General features: G+C 47.6%; 1 protein-coding gene across 2 annotated transcripts; it reads left to right on the top strand.

Moving 5' to 3' along the window:
* The first annotated feature begins 1386 nt into the window (after window positions 1-1386).
* DLL4 (delta like canonical Notch ligand 4) lies at window positions 1387-13441 on the top strand. 2 transcript variants are annotated; one of them, XM_084521383.1, is made up of 11 exons: window positions 1393-2135; window positions 2276-2539; window positions 2784-2841; window positions 3584-3853; window positions 4921-4981; window positions 5101-5231; window positions 6603-6772; window positions 7827-8046; window positions 8500-9208; window positions 9966-10074; window positions 11565-13441. In XM_084521383.1, the coding sequence occupies exons 1-11, from the start codon at window positions 2082-2084 to the stop codon at window positions 11568-11570; spliced, it is 2052 nt and encodes a 683-aa protein (XP_084377509.1). In that variant the 5' UTR covers window positions 1393-2081; the 3' UTR covers window positions 11571-13441. The 2 variants fall into 2 exon arrangements, with proteins under 2 accessions (XP_084377508.1, XP_084377509.1); XM_084521382.1 differs by lacking the exon at window positions 11565-13441 and having other exon boundaries at window positions 1387-2135; window positions 9966-10119.
* The last annotated feature ends 452 nt before the right edge of the window (window positions 13442-13893 follow it).

The raw sequence follows: 13893 nt of genomic DNA, 5'->3' as shown, positions 1-13893 counted from the left end.
CAAAGCGGGGCCTATTCTTGCACGCCGCCCTGCTTGTGCCAGATGGTGCCTGGACCAAGTGGCCATGCGTGGGGTGGCTCTGGTTAGCCTAATAAACGTCCAATACAAGTCAAAAATCAAAACACACACATACTAACATCTGCTAGAGCCTGCAGTACCCAGCTAGCCTTTCAATACTGAATTAAAGAGCCCCACAGCCCTTCTGTTCCCCTAGGTTAGACACTCATTACCATTTATCAAGCACTGATGTTATCTGGCCTCTCATTTTATTTAGTACCGAAGCTATTAGCATCAGATTTGATTTTGACAGTTGACGCTGCTGCTGGTAAAGCCGGGATCTGGCCGGGCGGATCGCCGCAAAATTCCGAGTCCATCAGCGGCGACACATTCCTCCTCCCGCCTTGTTTACGAGGCCGAGACAAAAGAGCTCCCCTCGGGTGCCTCTACCCGCGCCTCGACTCCCCCGCAGCCCCCGCACTGTGCCCGCGGTGCCCCCCCATCCCCATCCCCATCCCCATCCCCATCCCCATCCCCATCCCCATCCCCATCCCCATCCCCATCCCCATCCCCATCCCCATCCCCATCCCCATCCCCATCCCCATTCCCTTCCCCATCCCCATCCCCTTCCCCACCCCGGGACCGGCTCCGCGGGGAGGCGCGGCCGGGGGGCGCCGCTTCGTGCTGCCGCGGCCGGGACCCGGCTTTTTCCTCCCCTTTTTCTCCCCCCTGGTCCCAAAAGAGCCCGGGCTGGGGAACGGCAGCGGCAGCCCCGAGGCCCCAGGGCGGCTCCCCAGGTGCCCACGCCGCCAAGGTTCGCAGCCTTGCGAGCGCGGCGCTGGCATAAAGGTGGCAAGACCTCATTACCATACAGCTGAAGGTTTATCTCTCCCTCCCCAACCCCCCCCCTACCCCCCCGCCTCCCTCCGGCCTCCCATCCATTTAACAAGCTGAACTAAACAGCCACATGAAAGGCCTTCTCTGTGCTTGGCTTTAATGAGGGACACGCGACCCGACAATAAGCGCCCGCTGCAATCAGGCCGACGCTCGGCTGGCACACGCCGCCCCACAGCCCCCATTGCCCCCCCCAGCCCCAAGCCCGGCTCCCCGGGGGGGTCCCCACCGCTCCTCGCCCCCAGCCCCGGCCGGGCTGCGGTGCCCCGACGCGTCCCGGAGGCGGTGGCGGGGCCGTCCCGTGCCTTGCCGAGCTGTGCCGTGCCGAGCCGTGCCGGTCGGTGCCGTGCGAGCGCCCCTTTTGCTTTTGCTTTCTGGGTCCGGCGGGGCAAGGGCGGGGAGCGGCGGGGACGGGACGGGACGGGACGGGACGGGACGGGACGGGACGGGACGGGACGGGACCGGCGGCTGTCGGGGACCGAGCGGGGCGGCGAGGCGGGCAGGACGGGTGCTTTGCAACGCTTCGGCCCCTATTGTTCGGCCGCCCCGGGAGGCTGCTCCTCGGAGAGGCGTCCGCTTTTCCAGGGAGCTCTCCCTCCCCGCGCTGTAAATATCTCAACAGATGCTCGGCTCGCTCCTAATCAGCTCGGCTCCTCGGCGGCCAGCGCGGCGGCAGCGGCAGCGGAGCGGCAGCAGGGAATTAGCGCCGGTTCTGCGGGCTCCCCGCAACATTTGGCTCCTTTTTCCAGAAAGGAAAGATGGAAAAGGGGAGGGATCGCCCGTGAGGCTGACTGACGGTTTACATAATGAGCTTGCGAGGATGCGAGGCAACTATATAAACAGCTCGGAGGGAAGCGAGTTTTCCATTTACCGAGCGCTGTTCGCACCAGTCCAAGGAGGAGCGGTCCAACACTAAGCACTCCCCTTCGCGTCTCTCCCCAAACCCACCCGGCTTTGGAGTTTACAAAGGCGCCAGGAGCGGTCGGAGCTCGGGGGTTGGCTGCAGGATTTCATTCCCAGCAGGGGACGGTCTCACCCCACACCTGGATTTTTACCTCCCGCTTTCTGCCGCTGCTCGGGGAATACTGGCGAGGGCGGGTCGCGCTGCGAGGGGCGCCCACCCGGACCCTTTGAGGAATACAGGAGGAAAGCTAAACCCTGGGAGAGCTGGAAGCGCCGCTTCCACGAGGATGACAGCCTTGCGCAGCTTTGGCTTGACGTTTCTGTTAATGGTTTTGCAGCAGGTAATCACGCAGCGAGCTAACTAAGCGCATACGTGGAAGGGGTTCGCGGAGCGCAGAGCGGGTGACGGACGCCAGCTCGCGTGGCGGAGCCCGGGTAAGGTGTGATTTGGGTTTTTTGTGTGTGTCTCCCCTTTGTGCAGGGGGTGGCCGGCTCCGGCGTCTTCCAGCTGGAGCTGCACGAGTTCGTCAACAGCCACGGGTCGCTGGCCAGCGGCAAGCCCTGCGCCCCGCACTGCAGGACCTTCTTTCGCGTGTGCCTCAAGCACTTCCAGGCGGTGGTCTCCCCGGGGCCCTGCACTTTCGGCAGCATCATCACCCCGGTTCTGGGGACGAACTCCTTCAGCGTCAAGGACACGGAGAAATTTGACAGCCCCATCAAGCTGCCCTTTAACTTCACGTGGCCGGTGAGACTCCGCTCGGAGCGCCGAGCGCGGCCGCGGGGCAAGGAGGGCGGCAGGGAAAGGCTGAGCTGGCGCGGAGCAAACCGCTCCCGCCGGTAGACTTCTTGCCAGAGCTTCCTTTAAGGAAAAAAAAAAAAAAAAAGAGAGAAAAAAAAAGGAAAAAAAAAGAGGGGTGGGGGGTGAGGGATAACACGACCCGGCGGCACGGGGCGCGGGGCCGTGCTGACGCTGCTCTCTCCGCCCGCAGGGAACCTTCTCGCTCATCATCCAGGCCTGGCACGCTCCCGCCAACTACCTGCCGCAAGGTGAGCGCGCCGCGCGCCGCCGGCAGGGGGCGCGCCCCACTCGCTGCGCGCTCCCGACACCCCCCCCCCTCCCCACCTCCAACCCCGGTCCCGGTCCCAGCCCCGGTCCCGGTCCCAGCCCCCCCCCCCGCTCCCCCGACCCCCCCGGCTCAGCTGTTTATCCGATAATTTCACGGCCGGCTTTATCCGACCATCAGCAGCCCGGTCCCCCAACGATATCCATCAGGGGCCGCTTTGATTCTGTCCCGACCCAATCTCCAACACAATTGCGTTTCCTCCGGTTTATTTTTGGCGTGGGAAAGAAAGGAGCTCTGCGGTGAGAAAGCTGCGAGGCTGCCAAAGAGCCCCGGCCGCCTTTTCCTGTATTTTACACCTTTCTCGAATTCCGCCCTTTGGAAAGGAATAATGGCTTTGGGATGTTTTTCTGACAAGAGAGGAAAAAGGATATTCCAGCAGCACAGCAGCCCTCGCTTTGAAAGGCCTCTCTCCGCAGAGCCCCCGCAGCCTGGGTTAACGCTCACCAAAACCGGGGGCACCAAATTAATGCTCCAACCCTCCTCAGTGGGGCCACTGCACACACACATTTGGGACAGGGGTTCCTGGGGCAGACAGTGGTGGCGGTGGTGATGGAGGTAGTGATGATGGTGGTGATGGCTTTGATGGTGGTGGTGGTGATGGGGATGATGGTGGTGGTGATGGTGGTGGTGGTAGCAGGCTGCTGACACCGTCCGTTGTCCCCCAGGCTCACAGCTGCCGTCCGAGGACTGGCTCATCAGCCAGATGGCGATCCAGCGGTCGCTGGCGGTGGGCGAGGACTGGTCGCAGGACGTGCAGAAGGGCCCGCTGACCCAGCTGCGCTACTCCTACCGTGTGGTCTGCAGCGAGAACTACTACGGGGACAGCTGCTCGCGCCTCTGCAAACGCCGCGACGACCGCTTCGGCCACTACGTCTGCGAGGCCGATGGCAGCCTGGCCTGCCTTCCCGGCTGGACCGGAGAGTACTGCACCGAGCGTAAGTGCCAGGCTGTGACAGACATCGGGTGTGTGAGGGGCCGGGCACGAGGGCTGCTGCACGAGCCCCGTGAGCTGCCCAGGCCTCACAGCCGGCCGTGTGGCATCGCCCCTCTCCACAGGGTGCTGGCAGCCAGCTGCAGCCTCCTCGCCTAGGTTGGGGTGAGGGACTCCCAGTGAAAGGCTGTGCCACCTCCCAGCCTGTGCACTGGGCAGGTCTCTAAAGCTAGCAGGTGTCTCAGAGTATTAAAATATATCACCTGCGCCAGCTTTCTTAGGCTCTGTGCTAAACCAAGAGTTGCACTGGGACAGGAATGTAGTTGAAGAGGCCTTCAAGGAAAGGCAACCCCCTAAAGCATCAGGAAACTGTTCGGTGAAGGCACCCCAATCCCAAAACTTGAAGTGCGGCAGTGGTGTTTGCTTGTGGCTGCAACGGCGCTGCTGCAAAACATCGTGCACCTGGCAGAGCTCGGGGCTGTGTTTTCCTGCTGACCTTTCCCCTCTGTGGAAAGCGGCACGCTGAGGACTTTGCTCCCCCCGTTGCTGCAGCTGCTAATGCTGCGCTGCACCTCTGTGAGCAGTGAAGAAAGCAGAGAAGGGCTCTTGGCTATTATCACTGAGTCAGTTGTACCTATTCTGAGTTAACATGCTCACAGCTTGCCCACAGAGGCTTACACCATTTCTGCTGCCAGAGGAGATGGGGCAGGTGTTGCGCTGTCGTAGCAGGAATCTTTACTGTGGGCTCAGGGTCCCGCTGGATTTTTGCAGTCTTCTGTTAGCACAGGCAGAGCCACCACTTGCTCCTTTTCTATGAGAGCTGCAAGAGTTCATGTTTGTTGTGTAAGCAGAAAAATAAAGGACAACTTGTCAGATGTCGGCTCTCCTTGTTCACTTCCTCCTGCTCCAGAACTCCTCGTACTAAGAATTTTTAAAACAAAGCTTTGAAAGTGCAAAACCGGTTTTCGAAGCATATTTTTAAAAGCAGACATTCTCCCTTTTAAAAGTGTATTCTGTAGTGGCATATGTATTTACCTAAACATTTCTGCTTTTTTTATGTTCTCTTTACAGCCATCTGTCTGTCTGGATGTACTGAACAGAATGGATATTGCAACAAGCCAGGAGAGTGCATGTGAGTAGATGGCAATTGCAATCCGAACTTCAGTTAAAACAGAATAGTAATAGAAACTTGTAACAGAAACTTAAACTCTTTTCCATGTCATTAATGTTTTAATTTGACTTTTCTTTTAGCTGTCGTCCTGGCTGGCAAGGCCGCTACTGCGATGAATGCATTCCCCACATAGGCTGCCGCCACGGGACTTGTAAAACACAGTGGCAGTGCATTTGTGACGAAGGATGGGGTGGCCTCTTCTGTGATCAAGGTTAGTTCCGAATGTTGTGCTTCTGGGTCTAGATTGGGTATTCCTCAGTACGGGACTAGGGAATCTGACCCATCAGATCTAGAATTAAGCTTCAGTAAGGTACACGTTGAGAGGCATCAATTTGTACCAAGGCTGTCTCAGACACTAATACTTAACTTGTAGTAGTCTGCACTGAAAACAAGCAAGCCTTTTTGGTAGGTGTTGAAAAACAACACCACCTGGATGAGTTTTGACAAGGCAAGTTTTCTGTCTTCTCAAGCTAAGTTTAATGTATTCCCTGTACAACTATAACAATTTACTAAACAGTTTCCAGCAGCAGTAAACACCATAATTTGGGCCTTCCTTATTTTGCATACAAGGAAGTTAACTCATGTGATAAGTCTGGAGCATGAGAGAAAAATCATGTAAGCAAGAATGAAAAGTACAGGTTCCATTTTAAGGTACACCAGACCACTTCCACCTATTCAACCCATTGAATCACTGAACTGTAGCCAGCTGAGCAGTCATGTCCTCAAGGCCATATATGCACTGCTGGCACTGAGATCATTAAGTACTCACAGCAAGTTAAGTGTTTTCAAGACATTTATAGGATTAAGATGGGGAAGTCTGAATTAAGCAGGAAAAGTAAAGTTGCAGATTTTTTTCTTTTCTGTTTGTAGTTACCTATTAACCAGTTGTATTCCAATTAGTCTTTGGTATTTATAGTGCTTATAAAGATTTTCTACTTGCGTCCTATGAACTTGTGTGCTTAACCTCTGTCTCAGATCTAAGTGAAAATAAAAAGGGCCATCAAGGCTGGCAGAGCATTTAGACAGTTTAAACTACTAACATTCATAACAAGAGAGCATGGTAAATAAACAATAAAAGATTTCTAATGTTTGTTTAAATCTCCAAGCCTAAACATTTTTATTTCCTTCCTGCCTTCCCAGAACGTGCCTTGGAGCACACCTTTTAAAGATGGGGCTAATTCTTTTAGTATGTGACATGTTGTGCACAGACTATCTGTCCACTATGCCTTGGAGAGTCTTTCTGAGAATACACACAAAGTACATTTTGGCATCCACATCCCATTACAGCTAACAGGTTTACACACACACAAAAAAGGAGAGTATACCAAAGCATTAAGAAAGATAAGATTCCCAAAATTCAGAGCTCAGGTGATAGATGGAGAGCAATATGTAAAATTCATAACAATCTGAAACATCTATTACTGATAATAATCTGAATAATAACCTCCAATATTCCTATTAATAACAAAATGGAAGACTTTTTAAAATTGAAAATTCTTTACCGTTGACTATGGTGTTTTTGTATGAATGCCTTTTTCCAGCAGTCAGAGATTCTTTTCTCTAACACCTGGTATCTTTGCAGATCTGAACTACTGTACTCACCACAGACCGTGCAAAAATGGAGCAACTTGCATGAACACTGGCCAGGGCAGCTATACGTGTTCATGCAAACCTGGCTTTACCGGCGTTGACTGCGAACATGAGATCAGCGAGTGTGACAGCAATCCCTGTAGGAACGGCGGTAGTTGCACGGTAAGGGCATTTTAAATGTAAAGTCTTTGTGTGAAGCAAGCCCCAGTATACTTTTTCAGAAATGGTTTTGTAACAACATAATGGGAATTTGATAGTACACAGGTTCATTACTGACGCTCACAACTATCATACTGAACCCTTCCCTGGACGTGTCAGGGGAGGAAGTCTGTTACAGGAGGAGATGTATCATCTAGATTAGAACTAGTCAACTGATCCTTAGGTTTCTGTGGCAGCCATTACGAGATCTTGGCAAGATTCAAGGTTTGTGAGGGAGCAGATCTTTAAAAAAATAAGCTCCCAAATGAAGGTTCATACAAAAATGTGCCAAGTCTGTATTTTAATAATAAATAAAATGTCTGCTTTCTGTTATGGAGTGTAGTGCCAGTTGGTACAAGGAAAAACAGATGAAACACTTTCTGCAAAACAGAGTTCTTCACTTTTAGTTTTCTGCAGTCTTGTGTTTCAATGTATTTTCAGAGCCAGTCAATGATTGATCCTACCTGTTGATAACGACTGATGGCTTACAAATATCAGATGTAATCCAATGCATGTTTTGATTAAAGCTAATGCTGCAAGACCCGACTCCCTTCTCCCAAGACCTTGGACATACATTACTTTCAAAAAAGAGATGAGTTTTTTTGTTATCTAAGTGGTGGGACTTCTCAATAGCAAAGCAAAATAACCCCCTTTTTTATTAAAAAAAAAAAAAAAAAAAAAAAAAAAAAGGCTCTCATGCAGAGGATAAATGTCCTTATCACAGCTGTGTAGTGGTGTTAGTCATGTTTTTGCCTAGTTGCCTCTAGGCTCCCTACAACTGCGTCTGCTCAGCTTGTGTAGTTGCACGATTACTCCTGCACGACGAATAAACCAGTTCTCAGCTCTATCCCTCACAGACCAGCCTGCAGTTATTTACTCTGCAAATGTCACTTTTGCCACAGTCAAAAGTTCAGTTCTGTCTTTTGGGACAGAACAGCACACGCTGACCAAAAAGAAACACGCAAGCAGCTATCCTTTGGTGGCATCAAATTACAATGGCCAATGTTGTGTTTTGCAGGATCTGGAGAATGGTTACCACTGCCTCTGCCCCCCTGGCTACTACGGAACTCACTGTGAGCACAGCGCTTTGACGTGTATCGATTCTCCATGCTTTAATGGTGGCACCTGCTTGGAAAAAGAACAAGGGGCCAGCTACACTTGCGTTTGCCCTTTCGGCTTCACGGGGTCGAACTGCGAAAAAAAAGTAGACAGGTGCACAAGCAACCCATGTGCAAATGGTGAGTCTTTTTATCAAAAACTCTCACGTCCCCTTGATTTGTTTGTGCTTTTCAGTGCAGAAGTGATAGAAATCCAATCTGACCTCTACTCTTCCCCTAATATATTAGTCTCTCCCTCACTGTATTCCACATCTACCCTAATTTTGGCCTCTTGGGGGGAGGACTTTCACTGGCATTTTCTATGCAGGAAAAAAATGCACAAGTTTTACCATGGGATGAGATAGATGGCAGAACTATGCACATTAAATTAACTTTACTACCTATTTAGAAGGGGCATATTTTTAAAGGGAGATGGGTAAGCTAGAGGGAACTTTTCATGTGTGGTTGTTTTATAAAATAATCTCCCTCTTCTTGAGGTAGTATAAAATGCTTACGGACAGAGCTTTATATTTCCAAGTGAAGTACATTGGAGACTGATTTATTTTTTTCTTTTATTTTACTTTTTTTCCTCAGATGGTAATTGCTTTTACCTTGGTCAGATTCGCGTGTGTCGTTGTCGGCCTGGTTTCTCTGGTAAGAAATGTGAGATAAACATCAATGACTGTGCCAGGAACCCATGTTCCAATGGGGGAACTTGTCACGACCTGATCAACGATTACACCTGCACATGTTTGCCAGGCTATAGTGGCAGGAACTGTGACATCAAAACCAGAGATGAATGTGCTTCTGGGCCATGTGAGAATGGAGGCACATGCTACAGTGGACTTTATAGTGCCAACTTTGTCTGCTACTGTCCTTCTGGCTTCATGGGCAGCCGCTGTGAATTACCAGTTTATTCAGTGCCCATTACACTTCCTCCTAAACCAGTCCCCTGGATTGCCATATCCATGGGAGTGGGGCTGGTGGCTTTGCTCATACTGTTCTGCATGATAGCAATGGTCATCAGGCAGATGAGGATGCACCCAGAGCAGGACTTGGAGACGATGAACAACCTGTCTGACTTCCAGAAGGACAATCTCATTCCAGCTTCCCAGCTCAAAAACACCAACAAAAATAAAGACCTCGAAGTGGACTGTGGGCTGGAGAAGTCAAACTACAAACCCAAGAATCATAAATTGGACTACAATCTGGTAAAAGACCTAACAAGTAGAGGGACACAGGAAGATAAATATTACAAAAGTGAAAAGTGTTTAGGAGAAAAGTCTCCACTTCGACTACATAGGTGAGAATGCAGTCTTCCTTGTAGTCTTTCTTCAGCCCCCCCTCACCTTCATACCCATGTAGAAGCAGATGAGAAAACATGGAAAAAAAAAAAAAAAAAAACTCGGGGAGATAGCATACAAAATAAACCAGAGCAAAGCCATGAATCTTGAAATAATGTATGTGTGTAGTGGCCAAGTGGTATCCATAGCTAAATGAATTAAATTGAGAGCTTCTGCAGGGTGCTGGTAGTATGGGTGCTGTGAAGGGAAATGGGAGTGACTAGTCTACTGATGAAAGTAAGAAGTATCTGTTCTTCCTCAATAGATCTTGGAGAAAGAACAGTACAGCATATAACGATTAAAATAAGTATATTGGTTATTAAGAAGGTAAAATGATCTGCTTACTGAAAAGAAGGTTAGAGTAATAATAATTTTTTCAAAAAAAGAAAATGGCAACTATTCACTAGGTCATCAGTATTCTTGTACACATACTGAAAGCCTTGCCTGGGTCCTGCTTGTGACAGGTGCACTGAGGGATCTGAGGAGTACGTAGCTAAATTGGACATGGCAGAAATCTAGCAAGACAGTAGCTATTCCTGACTTCCACCTCCCTCGCTTACTGTCCTGCCATCATATAGAACACGTGAAACTTCATCCTCTGCCCTTCCCTCCCACACCTCCTTGGCTATCTCATTCCAACCCTCCATATTCATTGAATTTTTAGAGATAGGAGTGTTAGTAGTCAACTAACGCCCTTTTCTCTCTGCCCTGCCTTAGTGAAAAGCCGGAATGTAGGATATCAGCGATATGCTCTCCAAGGGATTCAATGTACCAGTCCGTCTTTGTGATAACAGAAGAAAGGAATGAGTGCATCATAGCCACAGAGGTAAGTAAGTACGCGGGTGAACAAGCATAAATTCACAAAGTAAAACAGGCAAATTATCCTTTAGAATTGGATCTGAGAAGGTTACTCAATTTCCAGGGATCCCCACATACACCCCTTCTGTTCTGTGGCTGACAGGAGTGCCCAAGCAAACTGAACGTACAACGGGGAAAAAAAATAATATATATACATTTATATATACATATATATATATATATACATATATATATATATATATATATGTATATATATATATATATATATATAAAACACAGAAATTAGCAGCTCTAAAACCAGAGATTCTGGGTTTAGATAAGGAGATGAAAGCACCAAACATCAACCCATAAACATTCAGTACATCATAGGATTATTTCCTCTTAAATAAGTAGTCAGCAAAAAAAATGAAATAATAATAGTTCATAAATCCACTGATGTAAAACCATGTTTTTCTTCCCATCACTACTATGGGTAATCCATGTTCTGTGGAAACAGGCAAAGCTATAGATTTCCAACAGAAGATGGGAGGCAACTGAATGTGCTAAGTGGATAGGCATAAAAGACATTTAAAAAGTCTGTAGTAAGACATGGATGGAAATTTCACTTCTTGGCATTTAAGCTGTAGCTATATGTTCATGGCTGCAGCAATTTAATGCTGTTTCTTAAGTCACTGATAAACATATCTAAATTTTGACATTATTTTGAAAAGCTCGAGAACAGTATACAAAAAAGAGGTGCCTAGCAATGAATAATCTTAAGACTTCAAAAAAGCATCTACCGAAGATCCAAACAGTTCCCAAAGAATTATCAACAATTAATACCTGTCCTTTTCAGTGAAGTCAGTCACTTTTAGGACTAGTTTCAGGTAGTTCCAGACTCCAAGAAAGAGAGCTTGCTGTGCCATGTAGCAGCGATCTGTGAAGACAGACCTGCAGATTTCTGTCTCCCTTGCCAGGGCGGATATCAGATTTCAGCTCGAAGGCAAGCCGGAATACAAGTCAACCAGTAATATTAAAAGTTCAACTGAAAGGATTTTCAAAGATACAAATGTCAGTTAGACACTTCATTGCCACTAACAGACCTAAATATTGTATCTTCCTTGGAAGATCTTGCTGACCAAAGCTGGATTTACGTAAGGCAAGCCCCAAAGTACTTGTATGTTCAGAACGACAGGACCCTGAAACTTCTCTCCCTGGCACACAAGCTATCGCGTTATACCAGATGCCTTTCACAGAGACTTAATGTTAAGCACCCAGATTTGTAAGGTTTATCCTAGGCATTTTCTCCCTCACTCCAGGTAGGGAGGCTTCTTGTCTTATAGTTGAGTTGTTTGCTGAATATTCTCTCTCTCCGGATCCAGCCAAAACCATTGAATGCTTGTAGTTAAGCTGTAGTAATATCTGGCTTAAATTACTTTGGCTTGAATTACAATTTGTTAGTTCTGCTGTACTCTGTGCTTCCTTCTCATTTGTTGTGTTACTTTTATGCCCTGACAGGTATAAGACTGAAGATCAGCCCATTTGCACCTCAGATTTGGTAATGCCAGTAGATGGACGTTCCTGCTGCATTGTTTACAATTCAGAACTGGATTGGACTGTTTTTAATTACATGCAACTTGCTGCTCTCAGGCGGAGGATGGAACTGGGTGAACTGGACAGACTGTGAATTTACTGAAAGATGCAATACACCTTTTTGTTCTTACTGCCCTTGTTTGAAGTTTGATACCAGAAATCTCACTGGCTATAGAAGAAGGGAGGCAGAGGGAAGAGAGAGGGGTTAAAATGCTTATGTTTTGACTTGCTTTTAAAAGATATCGAGGCCAGTTCCTCATGGACAGACCTGTGGCTTTCCAGAACTCTGGTTATGGGAGGTGCTGGTAGAGGAGGAGGCACTTAACTATCACAGACGTTGCCACGGAAGGTGTGAAGAAAGACACATTGCTATGCAGATAATGGATACAGTATAAGTGAGGTCTCCATTTTTTTTCCGGGTTTAAAAGTGCCTAAAATGTGTCAAGAGAATCTAACAAGCCCAAACAGAGACTTGACTGCTCTTTCTGCAGTTACCTGAACAGTATTGGGCAGGGGTGATTGACACTTCTTGCTACACGTCATTTTGCGTCTCCTCTCTCCTGCTGCATGTACTGGAGACAGTTTAAGGGGCAAGAGGAGGAAGGAAAGAGGGATACTGAATTTACGTCATCTCATTTGGTGATGCTTTGGAGAACTGATTGACCCAAGCCACAATATGGGACGGGATTTTCATGGATTTAAGCATCCAAGAAGGGAAAGTTGTGATAAGGAATGTCTACTGCCTGTTCCCTATTGATAATGAGGAGAGACATTATCCCAGTTCTATTTAAAGCCTTACAAATGCGTTTTAAATCAATCAGCTCCTAGAACCTAAACATGCTGAGCTGTCTCAGCTGTTTTCATGCCCTTTGCACTACCAGTGATTGTGAATAGACATTATTTTTTTTCTTCTCCTTCCTCATTCTCTCCCCCACCCCCTTATTCTGACACAAATTTGGGGGTTTATAGCGTGTTTCTGAATTAGGTGCCACCTACTGCAAATAGTCTCAAAGTTGCAGCTGTTACTTTCTGAAGGAGGAGCAGCAGTGTCATCCCTGTATTTCTCTGTCTGGTTGCAGATCTCTGCTTCTGTCCCTCACCCTGGTTCCAAATGCCCAATAGCAAAGCACCCACTGAGAGGCCCTCTGCCAAGACGGGTGGAGGTTAGAGTTAGAAGGTCCTAGGCTAGTCCTGTTCCTTTCTCACCCCCCACTTCTACAGGGAAAAGAGGAAGCTAGCCCCTGGAAAACAGAGGCCTGAAGAAACTCTTATCTACACATTTACAGCAATAATATTGGGCACCCCTGTGGAAAGTGCCGTGACAGTAATGAAATGAGACTGTGAGGTGGGGCGGAATGAGGAGGGAGGAAACAAAATCTCTTCAAAGAAACCTGGACCGTGCTATCTCTCGGACAGCAATGTTCCTGCCCTTGTAAAGCCTGTTGTTGGACTAGCCCATCTAATGCCTTGACCTGTGCAGACAAGACTCTTCATAATGTCCACTACTGACCTTCTGCTCTGACTGTGTAGGACCATTTTGAAGATGACCTTCAGAAATCAATAATATGGGTTTTAGTTTGTCTGTTTGTAGTTTATTTTGAAGACTAGTATTTCAGTAATTTAAAAAAAAATCAGAAGCACTGAACTTTCTACGTTTTATAACATTATTTTGTATATAATGTATATTTATAATCAAAACAGAAGTGTAAATATGTTTATTACTTCTCATGTAATGTTTTTAATGTGATGACAAAGTTTGAATTTTATTTTTTTTTTCAAGCAATGAAAATACTTTCCTGCTACTATGAAGTTCATTGTGGTTTGTCCTTTTACACTTCAGGTTCCATGATTTCGTGTCAGCCAAGGTTACTTGAAGCCCCAGAAGTAAGCTTGTCTGCCTGTTCCCTGCAGTCAGCCCCACATTTCATTTTGCACACCAACTGCTGTAGGCTGCTTTTATGACTATTACCTGATGTCAACAAAGTTGTTCAGCTGAAGAGCATTCATCTGACAGAAATTTTATTTATGTTGTGACACATAATATTTAAATTATATATATATATTCTCTTGCTATGGAATGGGATTGAACCATCAAGAAATTTGTTTTCATGAATGCTTCCCTCTTCTGTGGCAACTTGTGGCATGGAAGATTCAGATTTTAAACCATTTCAAGGTGGCTGTACAGACCTGGAGTTCACTTACAGAACAAGATATGATTTCTAATTGATTTTAATCCCATGTCTTTAAGTATTTC

Source organism: Aythya ferina (assembly GCF_964211825.1).
Source record: "Aythya ferina genome assembly, chromosome: 5".
NCBI lineage: Eukaryota > Metazoa > Chordata > Aves > Anseriformes > Anatidae > Aythya > Aythya ferina.
This window is presented reverse-complemented; position numbering and strand designations above follow the sequence as displayed.